General features: G+C 39.7%; 1 protein-coding gene across 12 annotated transcripts in view; it reads right to left on the reverse strand.

The window, feature by feature from the left end:
• Window positions 1-27345, reverse strand: part of AKAP13 (A-kinase anchoring protein 13) — a 352869-nt gene that overhangs the window by 239783 nt on the left and 85741 nt on the right. For all 12 annotated transcript variants that reach the window (XM_050797981.1, XM_050797976.1, XM_050797966.1 and 9 more), the window contains exon 2: window positions 16619-16662. In XM_050797981.1, coding sequence (XP_050653938.1) covers window positions 16619-16651 — 33 coding nt within the window. In that variant the 5' untranslated portion in view covers window positions 16652-16662. The remainder of the gene's footprint in view (window positions 1-16618; window positions 16663-27345) is intronic.

Consider the following 27345-nt stretch of genomic DNA (forward strand, 5'->3'; position numbering starts at 1 on the left):
AGCTATTTATAGATTTCTGAATTATAGATTCAGTGGGCTGACTTCACAAAGCTAGCTAACAGTCTCATCTCAGGTGACAGAGTTTCCAAAGACAGCAATGAAAATCTTATCATCAACATACTAAAACTTTAAAATATAAATCTTCCTGTCTCAAACCTAATTCATAGGTTTGTCAGATCAATAAAATGAGATTCGTGTAGTAAGAAGCAAACCCAGAGAGTTCCAAGTAAACACCCACATACCACACAGAAGTACTAGGATACTGTGGTTGAAGTTCAGTTTTTCACCCAGTATCAGTTCCAGGTTTTCACTAGGAGAGTACCTCTTAGAGGCTCTACCCAAAGATCAAAGCAAAGTGACACATTGTCCCAGATCACAAAATCCCCGTGTGGCTTCATTTATTGGTTGATGAACTACAATAACCTTCCCTTTGGGATCATAAATCCTAACCAAAAAGAAAATCATCTTTGGCAAATCAGACATTTATAATCATCCATGTATGAGGCAATACCCATTCCCAAAGAACAGCTTTAATTATACTTGGAAACAATAAAAAACACTAGCATTATAATGTACAAAGTACTGTGATAGAAGCTGAAGTAAAAATGAGAGCAATAAAATAATAATTCAAATACAAAGCCCCTGCCCTCAAGGAACATAATAAATGGGAAAGGCGTGCATACAAATGTGCATCTGAAGTGCTCAAGCTCTTATAAGAAAGTCCGCACAGAGTAGCTGGGGCATGGGAGTAGGAGTGATGGATCCACAGGAGGATGAAAGCTCAGAAGGGGCTCCACAGAGACAAGTGGCAGGAAACGAATCCTGAAAGATGAGCACTTTTCTTTACGCATATGCTGGAGATTGGAAGGGCTCGGGGGTGTGGTTCAGAGACAGGAAGAGATGCCCTAACAGTTTCACATGGCTGAAAGCTAGCTTACATAGAGTTGGAATTGGTTTACCCAAAGTACCAATGACTCAGCGTGGGATCCATGGCTAGGGATTTTTAAACTCCAAATACCATCAAAATACTGCTTTCATTTATGCTGTCCAAAAATCAGTCTCAGCAGCCCGTCTACAACCTCATTTCAAAACCTGCTGTTCTTACCAATTCCATTTGCATCATAATCTGTGCTGCTGCTGCTGCTGCTGCTCCTGCAAAGCATATGGGGCTTTAATTATCTACAATCATAAAAGGAAAAACTGGTGAAAAATTCTAAGTGACATAAAACTATCATGAAAAAAATGTGAAGTGTTAACTCCCTTAATTGTCCACTGAAAATCACTGCTATCTCTTACAAGAGATACCCAACCCTGTACTCAATAGTACACACTTTGATATTATTCTGAGTCAGTAACATAGTGATAATTTATTCAGGAAGCTAACCATTAAAAAAGAAAAGCCATAGATGTGTCCTTTTGAAATAACATCTTACTTAATACATATACTTTCCCATGCATCTTCACAGGCAACCGCTGCTGATGGGTTACGCAGTCAGCCGTGTTGAAAAATATAAATGTACCCACACAGTTCTAATTGAATTCATAGAAGGCTTTTTAAAACTATCCTTTTTATTCATTTAGTTTATATGCTTAAACTTTGGAGTGCATCAGAATCACGTGAAGGGCTTATTTTAAAGTGACTTTTTGGGCCCCACCCTCAGGCACTTAGGTCTGGGATGGGGCCTAAACATCTGCATTTCTACCAAGTTCTTAGTGGTGCTCATGTCCCTGGCTGCGGGTTGCAGACCTCACATTGAGCCAGTGCCCTAGAGGAGTCCAGGTGGCAGTCATTCCAGGTCACCCCACACACCAGTTACCACTGAGAGTAAGCAAGTTTTATACGATGTATGTCTTACATATGAAAAAGAGATGGCAAATGGAGTTCAATGCTAAAGACAACCTCTAAGTGTAGATGTGATGTAAGCATCAAGCTTCAAATGACCAGATCAAGAAAGGATTGTATCAACCTGAGGAGCTGATAGTGAAACTATCCTCACGTGCAGAGATGAAATGGGAAGAGCAAAAGTTTCTAGTTCGAATCACTGCTTCACCTCTTCCTAGCTAAGTTCCTTCATCTATAAAATGGATCTCACATGGGTGAGGAGATAAAGTAAGTTACCTTACAAGGAAGGTGTTCAGTAAAAGGTAGTTGCTACCTAAGCTAACAAGGGAAAGAGCTCTCAGCACAAGTATTTATGCAGAAGATGCAAGACGAAGCCACAAAATGTAACTTTTACGCGCTTTCAAACTATGTCAAAATAAAGGAGGAAGGTCTCTTTTTAAAACTACCTATATCTAAAGTTTTATCCATGATCTGGCTCATTGTGATTGATATATATATATGATATATATATATGAGGTGAGATATATATCTCACCTTAATCCTTACTACCACACTCTAAGGTTGTTGTAAAAACATGACTGTTCTCCGTCAGGCTTCCAAGGCAGCTCCTCCTCCTCTAAACTGTTTGCTCCTCCAAACTGTTTGCTCCCTCTGTCCCCCACACTGAAACCTTCAGTGGCCATATCTGTGGCTCTCTGATGCTTTCAGTCATTCTACCAGACAAAATCCATATGGTCTTCCTTCGGAACAGCTTCATCATCCCCAGATCTCATTCTGTATGCTGTAACAGTGAAGTGATAGGCCTACTTACTTGATAGCCCGTCACTGCTCTCCTTCTACTCTCTATTTTGGGTATGACTTTCATCATGCTACTATTTGCCTGGTCAAAAGATCTCCAGTTGCTCTTCACACTGTTATCCTGTGTAAAACCCCATATTTCCTTTATCAGCGCTGACCAACAGAATTTTCTGCAGTGATGGAAATATTTTCTAACTGCACTCAATATGGTAGCCACTAGCTACGTGTAGCAACTGAGCACTATTTGATGAAGTGAATTTTTAAATTTATTTCACTTTTAACAGCCACATGTGGCTAATGTCTACATTACTAAACAGAGCAGCTATATATAATCTCATCTCCAGGTATCCTTCAATGTGAACTGCCCACCCTGGTCAAGCAAAGTCTCTCCCCACAACTGATAACACTCTTCCATGCCTTACTCCAAAGACTGTGCTTCCTCCTCTCACTCTGCTCTTCCCAGTCTCCACAGCCTATCTATATCCAGGCTGGTAGAACCCCCATCTTTTCTGAAGGCTTCCCAACCACATCTGACAATATTTCATTCCTCTCCCTGCCATGAACAATCACTGTGTGCACAGCTCATCTAGCACTCCAATAGGTATTGCTAGCACTGTAATTTATCTCCTCATGCATCTGACCCCCTTCCTCCCCAGTGAAAGAATCTATTCCCCTAAGATCAAATCTCCCATTCACGTAACAGGTGCTTCACAAACACTTGTTTTAAATGAATTAAAGGTACAGAGTGACACATTTTAATCTTTCTTGGACAGCAAGACTTCTCTTCACTAGTACCAAATGGAAATTTTAATCCCCTCATGTTATTTGATAGCTTGGCAAACACCAAGTGATTGAAAAGGTATCCTGTAAAAAGGCTCTGAAAAGTCTTTGACCTATGTACATTTGTCTGTTCTAAAAGTGCCAAGGAAAAACGAGAAAATACTGCTTACAAATGAAAAACCCATTAACTTCAAAGCAAGTTTCTGGAAACTGATTAAAAAGTCCAACAGAAGGAAACTGAAATTCCTGCTCTGTAAAACCATCAAAAGCTAGACGGAGGAACCCTTGATTTCCTTATTCTTCTGGCAGGTCTCAGATCTGGCTGGACAAGGCCACCAGCCCACAGATGCTGGAGCAGACCTATCAGAAATGTATTGTTAAGGCAGGTAATCCATTTAAGAGATCAGCAGGCTGATAAGGCTCTTTGTATAAGCAAAATGTATCCTAACAGCCAAGTGAGAAGCACAGCCAGGTTATTTCAGAGCCTGCTGTGGAAACACATTTCCTAGGAAGAACGATAAAACTGTGCCATTACCAAATTAGTCTTCCCTATAAGGAGGCAACTGAGAACATTAAGCTGAGGTAACCTAATTTCTGTGGCCCTTCAAAAATTTGATTATTTATGCAAACTACATTTGTTCAGGAATAAATTTTTTTTTAGCTGATAAAATTTTTAAAGCCTCCACCTCCTAATTACAATATCTCCGCTTGCATGCTCATCTTCTGAGGTCTGTTCTAATTAGCATAAACAGAGCAGCACGTTAATCTACGTGCAAAGTCCAAGTCTTCACGGAGGCTGAAAATGTAAGTCTGGAGTAAACAGGAACCCAATGTGGTGGCAGAAAACCACTCTGATTATGCAAGTCCAGTGGATATGCTCTTCTGATTTCCCTTCTTTAAATGGGCTTTTGAGGGAAAAAAAGGAGGTGGGGGTGGGGTGCTTTGTAGCCATTCACAGGATGCAAACCCTACATCCACCCTGGCTGTAAAGTGGATACAATAACCAAACACTGTATGTCTATTGTCATGATTAAATCAGGCAATGTGTATTAAGTGCTGGCCACGGTTCCTTGCCAAGAGTAGTTTCTCAACCAATACTAGCACCCTAACTTTTCCTTGGGAAAACAGAACATCGTAAGGAACAGTCCCTATTCTAATAGAAATAGTTTAAAATCACTGGAGATTTTGTTTTGCACATTTTAAATAAAGAAAGGCATCCAGTGCCACATATCCTTTCTTGTGATGCTCTTCTATTATCAGGATGTTGTGCCTCCTCCCAGAAGCAGTTACGTGCAAAAACATTTGGTACTGAGAGAAAACAAGAGAGGAAGGACAACATAATAAACCAGATCTGTTGGGGTTCTGGAAATTTGTTTTGTAATTGGAATGGCTCTTCCCCTTGAAAATCTAATAAGTGTGGGTTTTATCCCAAACATATGGCAGGTAATGATTATTATCCCATATATTACCTTCAAGCATGCCTTGGAAAAAATAGAAATCTCACATCTGAATATCTCACTGGCTTTAAAAAGTATTTAATTTGCAGAGGCAAAAATACACCATTTGGCTTTCTTGAGGGAGACACAGAGATGTGTTCAACAGATCATAAATCTTAAGAGACACAAAAAAGCAAGTTTATAACTGAAGAATCTGAAATATGCACCCCAAATTTCTCCTCTTGAAATGTGTTCTTACAGTCGTTTTAGTTAGTGAATCATCAGCATCGAATACAAGCCATCTGGGTCAGTGTTCCGTACAGCCATCCATTCTGGAGTTACAGCTGCACACATTACTAACCACAAGAGTCCAATGCCCACCGAAACATACTGGAAACCAGTAAAGAACATTATTCTAACACAGAAAAAGCATCAAAGAACCGTGGGAGCTGAGCTTTACAAGAGAAATGCCTTACTGTTCCAGGGCCTTGGTCTTACTCTCACTGATCCAGGGCTAATACGTCACCATCCTCTTGAGGAATCTCTAAGTATAAAGATGAAATAGCTGAGCATATACTTTATTGAGATGGCTATTACTGACTTTCCTATATCAAAAGGCACAAAACACATTTTATCTTGACTACTTCCTCCACCATAGAGGGATTTCAAATAATAACTGTAAACTATTTTCCAATGTATCTATAGTCCATAAAGACAGTCTAATCCTTACCTGTTCACTGCACCAAGAAAGGAGCAAAATGCTATCTTTTTGAATATTCCTCTCTTCTTCATCTTCCAATTGCTACATTTTTTCTCTTACTTAGCCAATTTGTTTCAAATCTTATACTATAACTTCTCTGTGCATGTACGTTGAGTATTAAATTCAAACCAATTTGGTGTCTCCTGTACACCAGCTAAGCTAATTATCTGCAGATTCTGCTACCTCATCAGACCTCTCCTAACCTGCTGCGAAACTATAGGCAACTTCCCTCAATCTCTCTCTGTAGTTCAGTTTCCTCACTCTTCGAGAAGACTGGGCTCAACAACTCCTAACATACAATGATTCCTATGACTCATTAAATTTGTCACCAGTCCTGACCTCTCCCATAAAGTCCATTCCTACATGTAGAGCTGACTATGGGACATTCACTCGGGTGTAGTAAAGTGATGAGAGAACAGAGGAAGAGACTTTCTCTGCCATATCAAGTATGGGATTCATCCACGTCGCCTAATTCTTGACAGCTATTATTTCCTTGTACCTTGCAGAGCTTCAGGCCTGGCCTAGACAGACCTCTTCCAGACTAAGCCTGGGGCCTGAGATAAGGGGCATCCAAAGACCCTTTCCTCCTCCTTCATCGGAAGTCTAAAAATCTTGTTTCCTTTTCAGCTGTTAGTCTGAGGGAGGATTTATTTACTGTTTCTAGAATCTAGTTGCTAGGTTGCTAGATCCGGCAGGGCTTAGAGTGTGGGTGTGGTGATAAAGCCCATTCTGTTTGTTTTATAAATACCAACCTTTCCTTCATGTGCTTGGCTTTTTCTTTTATCATCTGACTGCATCCCTCATCCCTTACCCCGTCTGGGACACGACTATGCTTTATATCTTGACAGTGAGGAGAGATCTAGAGACAAAGGGTGCATGTACTATGTTCATAAAAAATAGAAGCAGTCACATGGCTTTGCTGTAAATAAATGGCTCAGATTATAACTCCCATAAGAACTAAGATAATTCAGGACTTGAGAGATATAGGCACTGTTTCTAGTACGCTTCTTCAACTAGGTAAGGTATTATCTCACAGAATGCATCTCTATAATAAAACTCTATCAAACACACTCATCTGTACTTCACAGGGATGCTGTAAGGATTTCCTTACAGTTTTAAAGGTTCCACATGCACCATAAAGACAAGGTTATCACCTTCCTTTCCCTATTGGCCACACCTTCAATAACAAAGATGATATCACTAACTACTCAGGGCCTACGCTGGGCAGATTAATAAATGAAACCTGGGAAACAAATGAGCAATTTTAAGAAAAGTAGCTCTGTCAAAATGAAGTGAATTTCACTAAAATTTTAGTAGTCTTATCTAAGCTGTAGTTCATTCACTTACTCAGTGAATGTTTACTGAGTGCCTACTATGCTCAATATTAAAATGGTTATTATAGCTCAGCTGAGAATTACATTTGTTAAATAACCATGTTCATCCACGAAGGCAGAGGCAATGCTCCCTTAAACCTCAGGCAATTTATCATTCACAATGAGCTTTCTGTTGATATTAGCCCTTTCACCTATACTCAAGGGTATACCTTGCACAGAACAAGGGTACCCCATTTTAGGAAAATCCAATAAGCAAAAGATGCCTCCAAACCAGAAACAACTTTAGAGGGGGAAAGTGAATAACTTACTCATGCCATCTCTTATATGCCCAATTCCTCTGGAACAGATGAATCACGTACATTCAACACCACCTTAACTAAGGTATCAAAGTTAACATTTCCAATAATTGGAAAAGAACATATCATGTGTCCTCCTAATGTGACACTCCAAGGACATCACTTATGTAGTATGTAGTACTATTGCCAAAATCATGACAAAACATGCTAAAAAATAAAATTAAGAGACTAAAGAGATATAATGTGTTTAAATCCTGGATTGAAAAGGGAAAAAGGTGCTATAATGGAAGTTATTGGGGAAATTAGAGAAATGTGAATATAGACTTCTATCATATAAGAGTATTACATCAATGTTACAATTCCTGTTTTTGTTAATACTGTGGTTATTAAGCAGAATGTCCTAGTTCTTAGGAAATATATGCTGAAATATTTAAGGGGAATAGAGTATAATGTCTGCAACTTTCAAATGACTAAAACAAAAAAAATATATAATACAGAGAATAAGCAAATGTAAGTTTAATAAGAGTTGACAGAGGTGAAGTTATTGTATTCTTCTTGTAACTTCTCTGTACATTTAAAGTTATGGTTTTTTGAGATGGGATCTCGCTCTGTAGCCCAGGTTATAGCGCAGTGGTATGTTCATAGCCCACTGCAGCCTTGAGCTCCTGGGCTCAAGTGAGCCTCCTGCCTTGGCCTCCCAAGGGTACTAGGATTACAGGCATGAGCCACTGTGCTTGGCCTTGGAGTTATTTCAAATAACACCCATTAAATCTTTTAAAATATGAAATGGAAGAGTAAACTTGCGTTACTTATTCTTTAAAAGGACTTTATTTCTGCAAGTCTCTATAATATGAAATGTTTGCGTCTTATGGAACAGTTGTGGACTCGGTATTTGTAATAAGACAGCTTGGTATATAGAAGAATGAAAATGAATTTCAGAGTAACCACTTCTGGGTAAAGCTCCACATCTGCCATTCACTAGATGAACCGCCTTAAGCTTGTTTTCTTTTGTATGACAAGGGTAACGATGCCGCTTCCTCTGCTCTCGTGCTGGTAACACTGCTGTGAGAACTGCATGTATTAACATAAGGCATGCAAATATGCTTTCTTAACTATGAGGTACTATGCAAACATGAGCTCTTGTTTTTAAGGAGCTGTCATCCAGAAGGTTACAGGTGATGCAAATGAATGTTACACAACTGCAGGTAAAGTACCCACAGAAAATGGGAGAATGAAAGGACTACTATTAAATCATATTATACACCACTTATTCAGGTTCACAAATGGACTAACGAAGCAAGTTTTGGAAATATATAGATTTTTTCCTACCAAAAAGCAATCCAGCCATGAAACAATATAAAAACAAAGAAGTATTCTTTATTACACCATCCTCTCATAACAGCCAAATCTGCTTAAAATAAATAAATATATATCTATATATTCCTCAATTCAAGAACATCCATTTATATCTAAATGTGGATCTTAACGATAACTAGAAATGACTAAAACTATTTTTTCCTCAAAAGTGTAGTCCAAAATATGTATGTTTAAACTACCTAAGAATCCCATCTGCCCAGAGTCAGCAGATCCACATTAGGATAAATTCCAGTATCCCTAAGAGGTCTGACTTGACCTCAAGGCAGCAGGAGCTCTAATGTTTTCTGAGTACACACAGGGATGTGGGTTCAGATGTGATGGAAGGTACGCCCAGGGAGATTATCCAATGGTCTGTTAAATCCTACAAGATCCAGCGTTTTCCTCATCTCCTCCCTAAATCTCCAACTTCATGCAGAAGAGACTGGGCCCCTCTCCTTTGTACTCACAAGGCCCAGCCACTGTTCTGTTTCTCAAACATGTTAAGCCACTACTTCTCACTTAAGAGTTTCTGCATTTGTTCCCTTGGGCTAGAACACTTCTAGGAGGAGCTTCACATGCTGGCTCCTTCAGGTTTCAGCCTAAATGACATGCCCCTCAAAGGCCTTCCCTGACCACTCAACATAAAATACACCCTAGTCAGGCACCATCACATCGCCATTTTATTTATTTTCACAGAACTTTTCTTCCTGATATGCTATCTTGCTGTCTTCCTTCTTCTCACTACAATGCAAGTACCAGGAGGGCAGGGATCTTCTGTTTTGTTCATGGCTAAATCTCCAGCATCCAGAACAGGTCTTGGCACAAATAAGGCTCCTGAATAAAAGAATAAATTGCTCAGCTCCAGCCCAAAGTTTACTTCCAATCCTGATATATAAGTGAAATTAAGTAACTCCAGGAATAAAATGTTTAAGGCTCAAATGCAACCCAGGTTTCTGGAACTCCTTTCCTGACTCAACTTTGTCTTCTACACCATAGTCCACTATACTAATTCCATCTACTCTTTTACCTTCTCAAAGAGCTCATCTATTCTCACAGTCAAAAGAATCAATCTCTTAGAGATAACTCAAACGATCTCACTTCAAAACCAACTTCCTTGCTCTGTAGTTTCAAGTACACACCTCCATCTATCAACAGGACATCCATGTGACTTTATCTAACATGTGTAAAGAACAAGCTCATCACCTCCTTCTCTATACCTGATTATGGCATCAGCTGTTCTCTTGGTTCTCTTTCACTCTCTCTGTCTAATAAAGCATTTGGCCCTGCTGTTTCTTTTGAAATATTTCTTGCATCTGCCACTGCCTCTCCATCTTTCCTCTCTCTAAACGATCCAGGCCCTCATACCAAGAAGGATACTACTAAGCTACTTGGAGTTTTTAGCACTACCACTAAATGGAACTGAAAATGCAATTCTTATAAATTCATCTGGCAATAATCATTACTTTTGTAGAGACTGTGAGAAAAACCCAACTGAGTGATATAACTAGCTTGCCTAACATAAAGGTTGTACTCATACAATCAGAGCTAACAGACAGGAAAACCAAGGCATAGCCATATTGAGCTACTAGTTTCCAAAGTTTCAGCCCAGGGTCCTGCACATTCTACAGTGAACATTTCATTGAAAATAATTCATTAAAACAGCTTCATTTAAACATTCAACAGTACTGCCACCTGTACACTTTGGAACCTTTCTTACATTTTAAACTATTGCAACGCATTCTGGACACATCTTTATTCAAAGGCTGATTAAAATATTTATTTGGAGTCCAGCCTATTTGTCTTAACTGACAGATAAAAGTTCTTCTCCGGGTACAGTGCTTTTTCTTATTTAGTAGCAATATTCTCTCTTCTACTGATGATACTCACCCCTGGCAGATCCGAAATATGATCTAAAAGAAAATCTTCACAATCTTTGTTCTCTTGCTTATTTCTTTCCCTAGGTACAGAGAACTGCCCCCACCACCCTGCTCAATGGGATATCATAAAACAGCTACTTTTCCTCACCAAAACAGCATAAATCCCTGCAACCTGACTCAGTTCACTGAGAATCCAATACACTGTTACTGTCCTTTTAAAAGGGAGATAACATATTGCCCCATTTAGTATTACTGCTGATGGACATACTTGAATCGTGAAGTTTAAAGAAGTATTCTTCTGTAGAGCCTGCTCACGTCAATTAAACACAAAATCATATACAAAGCATTTAGTGTAAGTAGTAAGTATGTTACTCGGAACTGAGCTGTGCTTCCCTAACAGAATGAAACTTTTTAAAGCTTAATAAAGTTTACAGTGGTTTCTGTGACTTAAGTCCAGAAAACAAAGGTTCAATTCACAATTTACCACCAATTAACTGTGCATCTTATCACAACATCTTCAGACCTCATTTCCTCACGTCTAAAATGGAGAGGTTGAAGCATATATTAGTTAAAGTATTTACTAACTCTAAAGTTCTCAGGCTCCATGAGGGTAAGATCAGAGAGCTTCTAACTGATCTAACTGCATTTATCCTCTCCTTTCCAATTATCGTTTATCACTAATTTTCCCAAACTACTATTCTATGAGTTTTCTACTGCCGTTACAACAAATTATCACAAACTCAGTGGCTTAAGACAACACAAATTTATTATCATATTATCATTTCTGAAAATCAGAAGTCCGAAATGACTTTCACTTATTTAAAAATCAAGGTGCCAGCAGGGCTGTGTTCCTTCTAGAGTCTCTGTGTGGAGAAAGTGTTCTTTTGCCATTTCCAGCTTCTAGAGCTGCATTCCGTGGCTCATGGGCTCCTTCCTCCATGTTCTAAGCCAGCAGTGTAGTATCTTCAAATCTCTGACTCTGACCACTGACTCTCCTGATACTCCCTCTCTCACTCATGAGAACCCCTGTAATTACACTGGGACACTCAGATATTTCAGAATAACCTCCCATCTTGAGATCCTTAACTTAATCAAGTATGAAAAGTTCCTTTTGCCATGTAAGGTAAATAGTCACAGGTTCTAGGGATTAACACGTGAATAAATTTGGGGGAGCCATCCTTCCGCATAACACAACTACTTATTTACAACAGTTCCCTAATTAAAAACCTTTAATAACCAAAACCAGACAAAGACATCACAGGAAAACTATAGAACACATCTCTATGTATAGACACAAAAGTCCTCAAAATACTTTCAAAACAAATCCAGCAACATATAAAAAAGATTGTGCAGCAGGATCAAATGATACTTATCTCAGGAATGCCAGGTTGGCTTAACATTAAAAATTCAACCAAGGCAGCCTGGCAACAGAGCAAGAACTTATCTCTAAAAATAAAAACAGGCCAAGCACAATGGCTCATACTGTAATTCCAGCACTTTGGGAGGCCGAGGTGGAAGGATCACTTGAGGCCAGCCTGGGCAGCATAGTCAGATCTCGTCTCTACAAAAAATAAAAAAATAAAAAAAAAATAGTTGGGCATGGGTGCACATGCCTGTGGTTCCAGCTACTCAGGAGGCTGAGGTAGGAAGATCACTTGGGCCTAGAAGATCACAGCTACAGGAAGTCATGGAATACCCTGTCTCAATAAATACGTAAATAAATAGCCAGGCATGGTGGCGCACACCTGTAGTCCTGGCTGCTCAGGAGGCTGAGGTGGGATGATCCCTTAAGCCCAGGAGTTCCACGATGCCATGACCTATGATCATGTCACTGCACTCCAGCCTGGGTGACACAGCAAGGTCCCATCTCTTTAAATAAATAAAAACTAATTCAATCAATGTAATATATCACATTAATGAAAGGAAAAAAACCCACATGGCCATCTCAACACAGAAAGATCACCTGACAAAATCCAACATGTTTTCATAATAAATATAGTCAAACTAGGAATAGAAGGGAACGTCCTCATCTAACAAAAGGTACCTGTGAAAAACTCACACCTAACAACATCATACTTAATGGTGAAAACGTGGATGCTTTCTCTTTAAGATCAGTAACAAGACAAGGATGTTTGCGGTCACCACTTCTATTCAGTGTTGTACCAGAGAAGCTTCTCAGGGCAATTAGGCAAGAAAAAGAAATAAAAGGCATCCAGATTGGAAGGGAAGAAAACGATCTCCGGTTACTTGATCCTGTACAGAGAAAATCCTAAGGCATCCATTTAAAAACTGTGGACAAACAAGCTAGATTATAGTTTGTAACGCATCTCTGACACAAGGCTATAGTTTCAGAGATCAGAACGCAAAAATCAACAGTATTTCTATATATAAGCAATGAACAATCAAAAACTGAACTGGCCAGGTGCGGTGGCTCACGCCTATAAACCCAGCACTTTGGGAGGCCGAGGCGAGTGGATCACGAGGTCAGGAGTTTGAGACCACCCTGGCTAACATGGTGAAACCCCGTCTCTACTAAAAACACAAAAATTTAGCTGGGCGTGGTGGCAGGCACCTGTAGTCTCAGCTACTCAGGAGGCTGAGGCAGGAGAATGGTGTGAACTCTGGAGGCGGAGCTTCCAGTCAGCCAAGATCACGCCACTGCACTGCAGCCTGGACGACAGAGCAAGACTCCATCTCAAAATTAACAGCATCAAAATGAATAAAATCATAAGCAACAAATTTCAAGGAAGTACCAAGTTCATACAGTGAAAACTACAAAACACTGTTGAAAGAAATCAAAGACAACCTAAATGAAAGGAATCAAATTCAGAGTACAGAAAAAATTCCTCACATTTATGATCAATTTCAACAAGGATGCCCAAGACAGTTCAATGGGGGAAAGAATAGTCTTTTCAACAAACAGTGCTGGAACAACTACAGATCCACATGCAAAAGAAAAAAGCTGGACTCTTCCCTTACAAAATACACCAAAATGAACTCTCAGAAAACATAGGAATAAATCTCTGTGACTTTGGGTTAGGCAAATTCTTCTTAGATATGCAAAAAACAAAACAAAACAAGCAACAACAGAACATTTTCAAAACTGAAATTCTTTTTGCTTGAAAGGATTGCATCAAGAAAGTGAAATGACTACCCACAGAATTATAGAAAAATTTTGCAAACCATGTATCTAATAAGGGACTTGTAGTCAGAATATACAAAGAACCCTTACAATTCAATAAGACAACCCAATTTAAAAATGAGAAAAGGATCTGAATAGACATTTCTCCAAAGATACAGAAAAATGGCAAATAAGCACATAAAAAGATGCTCAAAATCATTCATCACTTAGGAAATGCAAATTTAAAACACAATGAGGTATCACTTCACGCCCATTAGGGTGGCTATAAATCAGTAAGTCAGAAAACCTGTGTTGGCAAGCACATGGAAACACTGAAGTCCTTATACACTGCTGGTAGGAATGTAAAATGGTGCAGCCACTGTGGAAAACAGTTTTCCAATTTCTCAAAATGTTAAACACAGTTATCATACACCCAAGCAATTCTACTCTTAGGTATATGCCCAAGAGAAATGAAAACATATGTCTTCACCAGAATTTGCTGTTCACAGCAGCATTATGCATAATAGACCAAAAGTGGAAACAACTCAATTGCCCATCAACTGGTGATTGGGTAAGTAAAATGTGATATATCCAGGCACTGGACTGTCATTCATTAATAAAAAGAACAAGGTACTGATCCATGCTCTAACACGGGTGAATCTTGAAAACATTATGCTAAAGAAGCCAGTCATAAAAGGCCATGTATTCCATGATTTTATATATACATATATATATGAACTTTCTGTGTGTGTATACATATATATACACACACACACATATAGATATATGATCGTTCTGTGTGTGTATATATATATACACATGAACTTTCCAGAATAGGTATATCAATAAAGACAGAAAGTATATAAGTGGTTGCCACAGGCTGAGAGGAGCAGGGAATGGTGAGTGACTGCTAATGGATATGGTGCTTTTTTGGGGGATGATGAAATGTTCTGGTCAGATAATGGTGATGACTACAAAACTGTATACACATGAAAAACCAAAGAATCACACAGTTTAAAAGGGAGAGGCTGGGCATGGTGGCTCACGCCTGTAATCCCAGCACTTTGGGAGGCTGAGGCGGGTGGATCACGAGGTCAGGAGATTGGGACCATCCTGGCTAACATGGTGAAACCCTATCTCTACTAAAAATACAAAAAATTAAATTAGCCAGGTGTGGTGGCAGGCGCCTGTAGTCCCAGCTACTCGGGAGGCTGAGGAAGGAGAATGGCAAGAACCCGGGAGGCAGAGGTTGTAGTGAGCCGAGATCGTGCCACTGCACTCCAGCCTTGGCGACACAGTGAGACTCCATCTCAAAAAATAAAAATTTTTTAAAAAGTGCGGGGAATTTAGCCCGGCCTGGTGGCATGCGCTTGTACTCCCAGTTACTCGGGAGGCTGAAGCAGGCCTGCTTGAGCCCAGGACTTCAAGGCTGCAGTGAGCTACGATCGCTCCACCACACTCCAACAAGAATGACAGTGCAACACCCATTTTCCTAAGAAAAAAAGAAAAAACTCAAGGTACTCAGCTCATACAAACCCACTGGTAAACATAAATTATCTCTAAGTAGTCTAGAAAGAAAATGAGCACATAAAACATCTTCTAAAAACACACGTTACATTTAACATAAAAATCAGCTATGCAGAAGTTATATGAATATTTTATGCTGGAAACATAAATGATTATTATTACTACAGAATGGTTAAGTATATTTATGTATTTATGTATAAATGTAAAAAAGGAAAAGCATCTTTAAAATAAGCACTATCAATGGCTTCTTGGTGGTCACAAAACAAAATCCTCACACCTTTGTCTTCCCTCACAATTGAGCTTTATCCATCTTTTCTGGCCTATCTCCCATTATTCCCTGACACAAACTCAGGTGGGCCAGAGTTTCCAATGACCATCCCCCCACTATTCACCCAACACTGTGTTCACTGCCTCCCATTCCTGACCATTTGCCTATTGCCTTCAACTAATTCTGGGGACATTTTGTCCCACTAAATGACCCTTAATTCTTCAAGGCCTACCTTAAGTCCTATAACAAATTTTCTCACCCACTCCAGAGCATAGCAACCCAGCATCTACTGGCCTCTCACAGCTCTAACCATCCACAACTCTAAGCTGGCTTCTCATGAAATGGACACTTTTCACCACCCAAATTCAACTAATTCACTTTTTTTTTTTGGAGACGGAGTCTCGCTCTGTCACCAGGCTGGAGTGCAGTGGTGCAATCTCACCTCACTGCAACCTTCGCCTCCCGGGTTCAAGCAATTCTCCTGCCTCAGCCTCCCAGGTACCTGGGACTACAGGCACGTGTCACCACGCCCAGCTAGTTTTTTCTATTTTTAGTATAGATGTGATTTCACTGTGTTGGTCAGACTGGTCTTGAACTCCTGACCTCATGATCTGCCCACCTCAGCCTCCCAAAGTGTTGGGATTACAGGCGTGAGCCACCACACCCAGCCAATTAATTCACTCTTACAATAATAAAGACTGGTCACCTAGAGCTTACGTTTTCCAGCCTTGATTCAATCATTTATCAATTTTATTTTCTAAGTCCCTCACTTTAGGGAGATGATATATCAGCTTTCACCCAGAGTCCTAAAGAAAACAGCAGTCTTGCCAATGACATAGTGCCATCTAGTTGCAACATAAGGTAAATCACAATGGCAGTAGGAGGATCTCCACACTACTTTTACAGGAATGCACTGCAGGTAAAAAATAAGAAGCTACAGTACTGTTTTGCAGGACAATTTGTTTCATATGTGTATACTATCGCCCTGAACTAAATCAACTCTCAAGTCATACAGGTATTATTTTGTTTTCCGTTCTATGCACAGATTAGCCATTTAGTATTTACTAAATCAAACTCAATTTCTGAAGTCTTACACAAATATATTCATGCATATATAGTTAAAATTTTCCTTGAGAATCTATCACGTGAGAGTGTGGCTTATTATAACAAGTAAACAGAACAGATAAATACCAAAGGAAAAGAAATCTCATGATTTACTCACATATAAGGGAGCTTGTTGTGGATTAAGTTTCATGACCCAGGACACTGAAACAGAAATGGAATAAATGAGAATAAAATCAAAAGTTGTCATCAAAAATACATAAGCCACCGAAAGTCCTAGGTGTTAAGCATAGCTCTATGAGTACAATCCCGTGCCTGAGATTACCATATGCCCAGCTGTATACTACACACTAAGAGATTCAGGAAGGAAGCAGGATCAGGGATTGATCCCAGACTCAATCTTTTCAAGTGGGCAAGAAAGATTTTCCGATTGAAAAATAAAGACAAAAGGCTTCACTGTCATAGAAGTTTCAACAACCAATAGGATATTTAAAACAGTTATCAAAGCAAAACCATTGTATGTTCACGTATGTTTTTACCTAGTCCCTCAAACTCACAAAATGCTGTTTACTCAGGGACTCCTTCCAGTCTTACTAGGGAGCCTGGAAAGTGAGGGGAGGATTGCAAGGGCCACCAGAACTCTCTTCCTCAATTCCCCTTCTCTAAGAAGGGAGGCTACAGCTTGCCTCTCTAACCACTAAAAGGCATGACCCTCCTCAGAGTTAATAGCTGGATTCCCTGATTGTTATTTTCACTAAATGAATTCTCATAAAAATCTCATTAAGATTTAGAGAAGGCTTCCAGGGTTGAATTCCTGAACATTAAGAATAGCATGTTCTTAAAAGTTTAACTTGGAGATTGGACCAGGACTTCATCTAGGCTATAAATGCTCAGCATGGTAGGCCCTTTACCAAACACCCTGAATTTGAGTATAAAGTGATCTCATCCTCTTAAGGGTCAGAGAAACAGAACCAAGTGACTTCACTATAATTTGATCTGAGGAAGTTTCTTACTCACAACAGGTAAACGAAGGCACATACTAACCAGCAATATAAACAACAGTATAAACTTTCATACATGCAAAAAAACAGACAAAATCCCAAACTTCATGTTCTAACATATCACAAAAGCCTCACTAACAATAAATTGAAATGACCAAATGTTTGGACTGAAAAGCAATGCCTTGGTAGCCTAGCTATGCCTAACTCAAATAACAGAACCCTCTCGATATTAAAATCCTCACAGATCTGCCACAGATCAAGCTGCATTATGTCCTGGATCAAGACTTTGCCAAAAAGCAGTTAGCACACACTTGAGAGGGAAAGAATTTACATCAGCCTCCTAAATGCAATCACCTCCACACCAGTTGCAGGCCCCAAGCTTCAATGTGTTCTGCTGGACAACACAGTAGAAAGCTGACAAGCAGGTGGCTTTCCCACACTGACTGAACCACCTCCATGCTCACGCCCATTCATTCTCTGGTCCACCCCATGCTCTATAACAGACCTCCTGGCTCAGGGTACTCTTTCCTTCCTGACTGCCTTCACTTAATGACTTTGTAACTTTAGGTGTAAAAATTATCTGCAGAAATCCACACTGAAAACCAAGCTTGAAAAATGTAGCAATAACCAACCAACATTTTTAGAAGAACAAAGTCAATTTCAAGCCCATCAGATTCAAATAGCAAGCATGGATGAAAATGAAAGATTGAAAGGCTTGAGAACCTTCTCAATGTATTAAATATCCATTTAAATTACAATTAAGCTCACTGTGCTCACTGGACTTTTAATCAGCTTTCCAGGTCCTGCTCAGACTTGCCTAGGACAAGGGAATGAAAGAACCTATAAATGTATGGACCGATCTACCTTAACTAACTTGTCAAGTGTTCCTGCATCAAGCAGAAGAAATATCAGTGAAACTGATACAGGAATTAACACCTTGTTAATCCACAAAAATTAAAAGAGTGTCGTACAATCCTGTGGCTTCCTTGGGCCACACTGGAAGAATTGTCTTGCACCACACATAAAATACACTAACACTAGTAGTAGCTGATAGGCTTTAAAGAAAATTGCAAAAAAAGAAAATCTCAAAATTTGTTTGTTTTTGAGACGGAGTCTGGCTCTGTCACCCAGGCTCAAGCACAGTGGCACGAGCTTGGTTCACCGCAACCTCTGCCATCTGGGTTCAAGCGATTCTCCTGCCTCAGCCTCCCAAGTAGCTGAGAATACAGGCACCCGCCACAACACCCAGCTAATTTTTTGTATTTTTAGTAGAGACAGGGTTTCACTATGATGGCCAGGCTGGTCTTGAACTCCTGACCTCAGGTGATCCATCCGCCTCAGCCTCCTAAAGTGCTGGGATTACAGGCATGAGCCACCATGCCCAACCAATGTTTTAAGAAAGTTTACGAATTTGTGTTGGGCCACATTCAAAGCCCTCGCAGGATGCAGCCTGTGGGCCACAGTTTGGACAAGCTTGGATTAGAGAAATCTACAGAGACAAACTAGTGACTTAGCAGCCCTCTGATGTTTCGTGATTTGCAAGAAACTTAGGATGACTATGTGGAAAGACGACAAACATCAATTTAACTGAATGGTTCCCACCACACTGGAATGAGGAAGCTGAGCAAACTCAGAGGACTCTTAAGAAAGGGCTGATGTCATCTGAACTGTTTGGAATTATAAACTCCTCTAAACATTTTTCAAAGCCAGAACTCATAAGAGTCATTCTGATACATGGATTAAAAGAGGGATGACAAAGTGTCTGGCCCCTACACTGGTCAAAGGGACAGGTCATTGTTATGCTGGCAACACAGGCTGTTCAAAAGAATGCATCTGTCAAAAGTAATCAAAGTAATGACCCCAGAAGGCTCCAGAAACAGACTGGTAAATTCAGGTTGCTTTTAGACTACTTCCACAATGCTGACACACAAGGGGAAGGACAAAACTAACATTTACAGAGCATTATATTTTATATTACACTTAATCCCCATTAAAAAGATACTATTTCCCCTATTTCACTAGTGAAAAAAATTGATCTTTCAAAGGTTAAATCATTTAACCCCAAAGTCAAAGGGTAAGTTGGAGAGACCAGATTCAAACCCAGTCTGACGTTAAAACATGTATTTCCCTCCGCATCATAAAAGGCTCTCCTGCTAATGACCTCAAAATCTAAAAACTGACTTGCCCTACACCTCCAGCCCCATCCTACAAACTCTCCCTGAAGTTGTTAATTCAGCTGTCATTGTGCACCCACAATGTGCCAGACACCATACTCCTCAAAATTCTGTAGGTACAGAAGGAACAGACAAAAATCTCTACCTTCATAGATATTATTCTAGGGGTAACACAGGTAAACAAAACATTAAAATAAATAGTTTTCACACAGTAACAAATTCTATAGAGAAAAATAAAACAGAAGAAGGAATAGCAAATGAGGGAGATGCCATTTTAAACATGGTGCTGAGGGAAGGCCTCCCTGAGAAAGATATCATTTACCCCCAAAATACAAAAGCAAGTAATAGAAAAAACAGGTAAAAGGTGTTCTAGACACTTAAACCTGCCACAACATTGAGAACTCAGGGTTCTGATGCAAAACCTCACTGCATATAAAAGGATTAACTTATGTTATACATTTAAACAAACTCTACTTAAGAACTGTGTTCTAAAGGAAAGAGCATATTACAGGAAGGCAGTTTTCGGTCAAAGTAAACACACTTAAAAACTAAATCTATTGAAAGACCAAGACCCACTGAAAGTCTTTGCTGTCAGATTTTTGACCAAAAGGAAAATTAAAGAAACACACCATGCCCATCCAATGATTTCACCAAGGAATTTTAAAAGAGAAAATCCTACTTCTTCCTCACCCAGTAGCCAGTGAAACAACTGAGCAAATTCACAAGTTCACTGGGGCTGCTTTCATGTAACACAGGGACAACACATGACAGAGACAGTGGAACCCTACAGGTTGCCTAGTATTTGAAAGACTGTGAAGAGGAGGAAATGTCAAAATGCAAAGTCTTAAATGATGTGGTTTTAAGTATGTTCATCAATTTCACCACTCAGGAGTAAAGCCAGCTATAGTTGTAAGGAATCAGAAATTTGAGGGGTGTGAAATAAGCAGAAGCACACTAGTTAAGGATTTGTATTCTTCCCACATTTTCCACTTTATTTTATAATGCTGAGAAAAAACACATTTAATAGTTTTCTGCTGTATAAAAGAGACACATTCACTTTATGTCAAAATAAGAGTCACTCGATTTTAATACAACTATCTCAATTTATAAATTAACATTCTCCCCCACTGCCCACACATAGTAAGTCTCTTATGGTGCTGTTGATTAGAGAAACAAAAGTTGCTGCTACAATTCTCTTCCTGCATTTTAATATAAACAATCATCAGTCTTTTCTTCATAGAGTGCAGTGTAGACACCATCAGAATGTACCAGCGCTGGGTATGCAAAGTTCACAAAGATTAGCAATAGCAAAAGTTTGGAGATTTTTGAAATTCATGCTGCCAGCATAGAACTACGTAAAAACTCAGTCACTATAGAGGACCACACAGAAACTCAGGCATGAAGTTACATGGTTGTGTGATTGGTTTGGGAGAAGGAACAGAAAGCATTTCCACCAACCCATAATGTCTGAGCAAATGACTGTAAAACCTCAGAAGCTATGAAAATGTTTATATACTAACCAAATACCCCTTAATAAGCCAAAGAAACACTGTGTCCCCTTAGGCCGGATGCTGTGGCACATGCCTGTATACCCAGAATTTTGGGAGGCCGAGGCAGGTGCATCACCTCAGTCAGGAGTTTGAGACCACCCTGGCCAACATGGTGAAACCCCGTCTCTATAAAAAATACAAAAATTAGCCGAGTGTGGTGGCAGGCACCTGTAATCCCAGTTACTGGGGAGGCTGAGGCATGAGAATCGTTTGAACCTGGGAGGCGGAGGTTGCAGTGAGCCCAGACGGCACCTTTGCACTCCAGCCTGGGCAACAAGAGAGAAACACTGTCTCAAAAAAAAAAAAAGAAGAAGAAGAAGAAAGAAACAGTATGTCTCTATGTCTCTAACCAACAGCTTTACACATCTCACAGATATTTGCAGCTTAACCCCCTCACCCCTGCCACCTACATCTCAATACAGGAAAATAATAGGGTGCCATACAATATTCTCTAGATAATAAATCAAATTAAATCCCAAGTCCTCTACAATTAATTGTATTACCTTGAGCAAGTCACTTAACTTGTCTGAAACTTAACCTTCTTATCTGTAGAAAGAGCATAATGATGCTTGCCTATACTGTGGGGTTAGTAGAAGAGATGATCCAGGTAAAGTATTAAAGCACAATGACAGACACATAGCAGAAGCCACTGCTTCTTCCTCTTGCAGAATTCCCAAGTCTCAAGGGAGACTAACCCCATGTAAGATACTTTGAAATCCATAAATGGCTAAATGAAAGGCTTCAGATACTCAGAAACACCTTTCTGGTAACTTCTTAAAATACATTGCTAGGTAAACTACATTCTAAAATATAATACTATAATCATAGAAAATAATCTGGAGGAACAAACACCAAAATGTTAAGTGTACACATCTCTGGAGATTACAGGAAATTTTCAACCCTAAATAATCTGTTTCTTAATTGTAACTATTCAAATAATGAACAGATATTACTTTTTAATAGGAAGAAAACATTATACACAGCACATCTGTTTTAAAGTCCCTTGTCATTCAATACGTCACAACTGTACTAGAAGTAACTAAAAAGACACCGTTTCCTAAATGTGTAAAACTGAAGAAATCTACAATCTTCACCAAAAGTCCCTAGAACCAATAAAAAAAATTAAAATGAGAACGCATCCAGAGGTACATTAACATCAATCAAATTCACTATTCTGTAGTCACACCTACATGCTACTAGAGAAGCCTTTAACAAGCCCTCCACCGTTAATGACATGCCCCTAAAAAGGGGGAGGGGAGTCACAGGCCCAACATCATGTAACAAACTAGAAACCCTTCTGTACCTGTTAACTTGGTGATCTCAGCATATTTCCTAAGGACCAGCTGTCCAGGTCTGCATACCTACCACATCAATTGACAGGGTTTTTGTCACTCTCAACAGGGAAGTTTCCAAATCCAGAAAAAAAAAATGGGAGGGGGCAAACCACCCCCACATCTGCTCCCAGTACCAACAGGCAGACGGCAGCTGTTTGGGACTCAGCCAAGTAAAAATAGAGCATTTTTACCTGCAGGGTACTTCCATGGCACAATGTGCTTCAAATGAATTTCCATGGCCAGGGATCCTGCTAAGACTGGGCTACAGTCAATCCTTCAAAACCCACAAAAATTTCGGGTGAGGGTTAACGTGGAAATGACAATGCATACTTTGGATTCTTGTAAAAGAGTCAATGTTCAGCTCTTCCTCCAGAAAAATAACAGGATCCAAAAACTCTTTCCTTCATCCCACGGAGCCTGGGCTGGTGGCTATAAAAATGTCATGCCGTGGTTGGGGAGGCTGGGAGTAAGAGCTAGAAATTCTGAACAATGGAAGAAGACCAGGATACAAAGAGTAAATAGGCTTTTCCTGTTGAAGATGCCAAGTTCTACCAAAAACGTAAAATACCACATGGGCCAAATAAACTTCCTGAATAAAGGACAGAGGAAGTCTTACAAGACCCTCACGAATGCTTTACTTTTGTTTGCAACTACGTTAATAATTGAGCAGTTAGTTTTAAGCAGCGATTCTTGAACCTCGGTACACATGAACATCAGTTTAAAGCCTTGTTAAATAATGCTGATTCTCATTCCCAGGACCAGAAAGACTAGAAATCAGGAGACCAAATCTGGTGATGCTTTTGCTCCGGAATCATGACCCACACTTCGGGAAACAATGATGTTAAGACTCATAATATGTGTCTGATTCTCACACGGGACGAGTTAGCCCTGCTCTGCCCCACTATCATACAATGGTACTTACTAGCCACCAAGACAAAACGCAAAGCACTAAGCCCAAATGGGTAGGACGGGGGGCTGGGAGTGGGACAAAGCAGATAGGTAGGACATGAAGGAAATGAAGAGTCTAACACAGGATAACATTCAACAGTACAACAAAAGAATACAGCAAATTAAAACAACAACAACAAAACAGTAACACCCATGATCACTCATTTAATTTATTCTTTATCAACGCTGGAGTACCTGAAACACATAAACGATCTTGAGTTTGGGCCAAACACATGCACAAACACAAAATCAATGTAATTATCATGGAATAAAAAATCAGAACTCTTACAATAATGAAATAAAAATAATCTAAAATAGTAAGTTAAATGTAGTTTTAAAACATCAGAACTCTGACATCCTTATAATCATTTTAGAGTTTACTTTGAAAAGCTGTGTAGGACAGTACACTATAATCTTTGTTTAGGGTATCATTTTCTTGACATATATTTATAATATGTGCCTGGCACATAAAAACTCAATAAAGGGAGATAATCTGACATTTCTGAGCCCCTAAAATATTACATGTACTAAGTTATTAAGCTTTAGCAATAAATAATATGTCATTCCTACCACTTTAGTAAAGGGCCATATGTATGTAAACAGATATTACAGTATGATGAGTACAATAATAAAAATAATAGAAATGTTACAAGGATCAGGAAGGAGCAATAAACTGTCTAGAAGATGGGAGGCCCAGACAAGAGATTACTGGGAGAAGCAAATCATGGGGAAAGTTCCACCAAGTGGACACAGGAGGAGAAGCACAAGACCAAAGGAACAGCACGTGCCAGGTATGACAGCACGGTGAGTAGCTGAGAACTATAAAGATGAATAGGAAGTGCACGCAGGGCATCGTGGGGAAGGAGTCACAAGAGGCATCCAGGTTAATCCACATACCTCAAAGCTGCCCGGCCCTAGAAACAGAGGCAGGCAGAGAGAAGAAAACACATAAACCACTGTGACACAGCTCTATACTAAAAAAAATCTCAGCCATTATACAAGGGAAAAATAAATGTGTTGCAGCTAAGTGGGGAAAAAAGAAATCATGGCCCTATAATGGCAATAGTATCAACAAAGCTCTGTCTTTTTTTTTTTTTTCTTTCTTTTTTTAAGCTTAGTTCAAATTTCTGTTCACTCACCACTGCAGGTTCAAAGATTCACAAAAAGTAGCACTGGAAAAAGTTTGTAATTGTGTAGACTAAACTCAAACCCAGACACAGCAAGGATCTGTTGGGGGCCCCAGCCAACAGGGCCAGCCCAGACTCCCACCATGGCTTCGCTTCCCTGCAGCAAACAACAGCTGGTGCCCAATCAATTTACACCAGTCCCTGGAGTTTCTTAATCCCAATCCCAAGTTACAAGAACTTACAGGTAGAAGGGGTCTTGGAAGCAGCCCAGATCATTCTTCTTCCCCAAGGAGGACTCGCTGCCAACGTGCCTGCCTCTGCTTGTAGACTTGAGCACCAGGGCCTTATCACCCTGAGAAAATCTCTCTATGCCCCACTCGCACCTCTGACTCAACCTTCCTAAAATGCTCTTTTCATTCTGTAGCACCCTCTCTGCCTTCACAGAAGTAGGTAATCTTTTAGAACAGTTCTTTTGGGATACCAATACCTTTACTTTAGGGAGTTCTAGGGCTTGGCACTCAAATAGTAACCTACCAGGACTCGAGAAAGGGAGAGAAAAGCATAAACATAAAATGTGATCATGGTTTTGGGAACACATTTAACCCATCTTAGTTTTTCTAGAGCTTCCAACCTCCAGGGCCTAAAGATGGAGCCCTGTACTCTGGGACCCATATTCCTAAATGCTGCATCCACAAACACACATGGCCAACACATGATTAAACTCACTACATTTCTTCTGTAAAAAATTAAACATACTTATTTTACAACAACGATGGACAAGCCACTTGGATGAACAGATATTAAAGGAAGGGATGACTGCAGAGTCCTCATTAAGATTAGAGAAAACCTTCTAGTATTTAAGAATTATTTGATGACCCCTAACAGACTAATGTAAGGATAAAAATTAGAATACCAGTGTAATTCAGAGACAGAGACAAAAAGACCTAGAATTGAGTTGTAAATGTGGCACTTACTGGCTGTGTTATCTTGGACAAGTTACTTAACTACCAAGCTTTATTTTCCTCATCTGTAAAATGGGAATACATAAAATTAAAGATGTGTAGTTAAAGATTTAACACAGTGGTAGGCAGTAGGAAAATAATAAAGTAAGTTCCTGTTCTTCTTGCCTGGTATGAATTACATGACAGTCTTTCAGCACTAACCTTACATCACATTCAACTACCACAATCTCTCAGGACATCCTAATCACTGTGTTGATCCCTAAATCTAAATAAAAGGTAATGGTGAGTGAAATATACATTCCAACAGATAAGGTACTCTATTAAACATACCATTTATCATTGGTGAGCTCTCAGAAGCCATCCACCATCTCCCCACTACCCCTCTGGTGCTCCAAATAGTGTTCAGGGTCCCTCATTATCTATACAGTCTTACTGACCACTCTTTCCTTCCATACCACACCTTCCATCCAGTCCCTGCATACCTCACGTGCATGTACCATGCTCAGTCCAGTCCTCACATCTTTGCTCATGTTAATGCCCTCCACCCTTACTGATTTTAATAGGATTATCACTGATAATCTAACCCACACTATCAGCAGTAATTCATATACTCTCTTGTATTTTTCTTTTATTTTCATGCTTGCCTTCTCTCCCTATTTTGTTTTTAATCTAGTCTACTGCACTGCAGATGTCTCCTGAAGCACCCTCCACACCACTACTACTCATGCCACAGCATCTGGCACAGTACTGAGCCCCCAATGAATGCTAGAGAAATAACTGTTTGACATGAACATCAGAGACAGAGAAATTCATCAGCTGCTTTGCTGCACCATAGTATGATGGCAATGGATCCACAGTTATAGCTATAAGTACAAAAATTAACCCATCAAAACAAAAATGTCTAAAATCACTCTAGCCCCAGAAGGTTAAACTGGTAGCTCATGAAGGGCAGCATGAATCCTGCTAAGTGTTAAGCAATCCAGCCTGAAGCAATTTGCTTAATCTGCCAGAGAGGTAACAGGCACCAGAGCTGGGGAATTCAACATCATATAACTAGACAACCTCAAAGTGAAGGGGAGGACAAAGAGCTACTTAACACTATACTTAGGATCCCACATGATGGTTGGTACCTCTGGAAAGAGGAACTCATGGACATGTTATTTCAATTCTCTTTTGGTGTTTAACACAGGCTTGTGGTTTCCTGCAAAAATGGTTTCTGCTGCTTTGCAAAGATCTATATGGAGAAGAAAACTCCCAATGGCCATTCCACAGGTGAGAATTTTGCCACCAGCTGTATCCTGTTATCCAAAGGAAATGGGAACTACAAGCTGCCAGGAGGTCCAGACACAGGAGAGCAAGACCACAATTCAGTAAGTGCTGACAGTCCTATCCCTACGGTAATAAGAATAAACTTTAAATTTAGAAAAACTCATACACAGCTGGGTTTTATGTAAATTAATTTCAGGAGGGGTTAAAATAGATATCCGGCAAAGAGACTGCCAAATTCAAGCCTTTACACTTCCTTCATCCTCCCCAGCCTCTATCAACCAAAAAGCAGGCCGCCCAATAGGCTAAACCAATTATAAACCACCTGGAAAGATTAAATATAGGCAAGTAGGCTCTCACACAAATGAGGACATTACTGAGCTGGATGACCTTACCTGGACAAATGCAAGACTCGTTAGGAATGATTTCTGAGGCACACACAGCCCACCTTCTCAGACATATTATGTGACGAGTCACACAAGTGTCAGAGGGGATCACAGACGTTAAAAATGTCAATGTTACCTT

Source organism: Macaca thibetana, chromosome 7, assembly GCF_024542745.1.
Source record: "Macaca thibetana thibetana isolate TM-01 chromosome 7, ASM2454274v1, whole genome shotgun sequence".
Lineage (NCBI taxonomy): Eukaryota > Metazoa > Chordata > Mammalia > Primates > Cercopithecidae > Macaca > Macaca thibetana.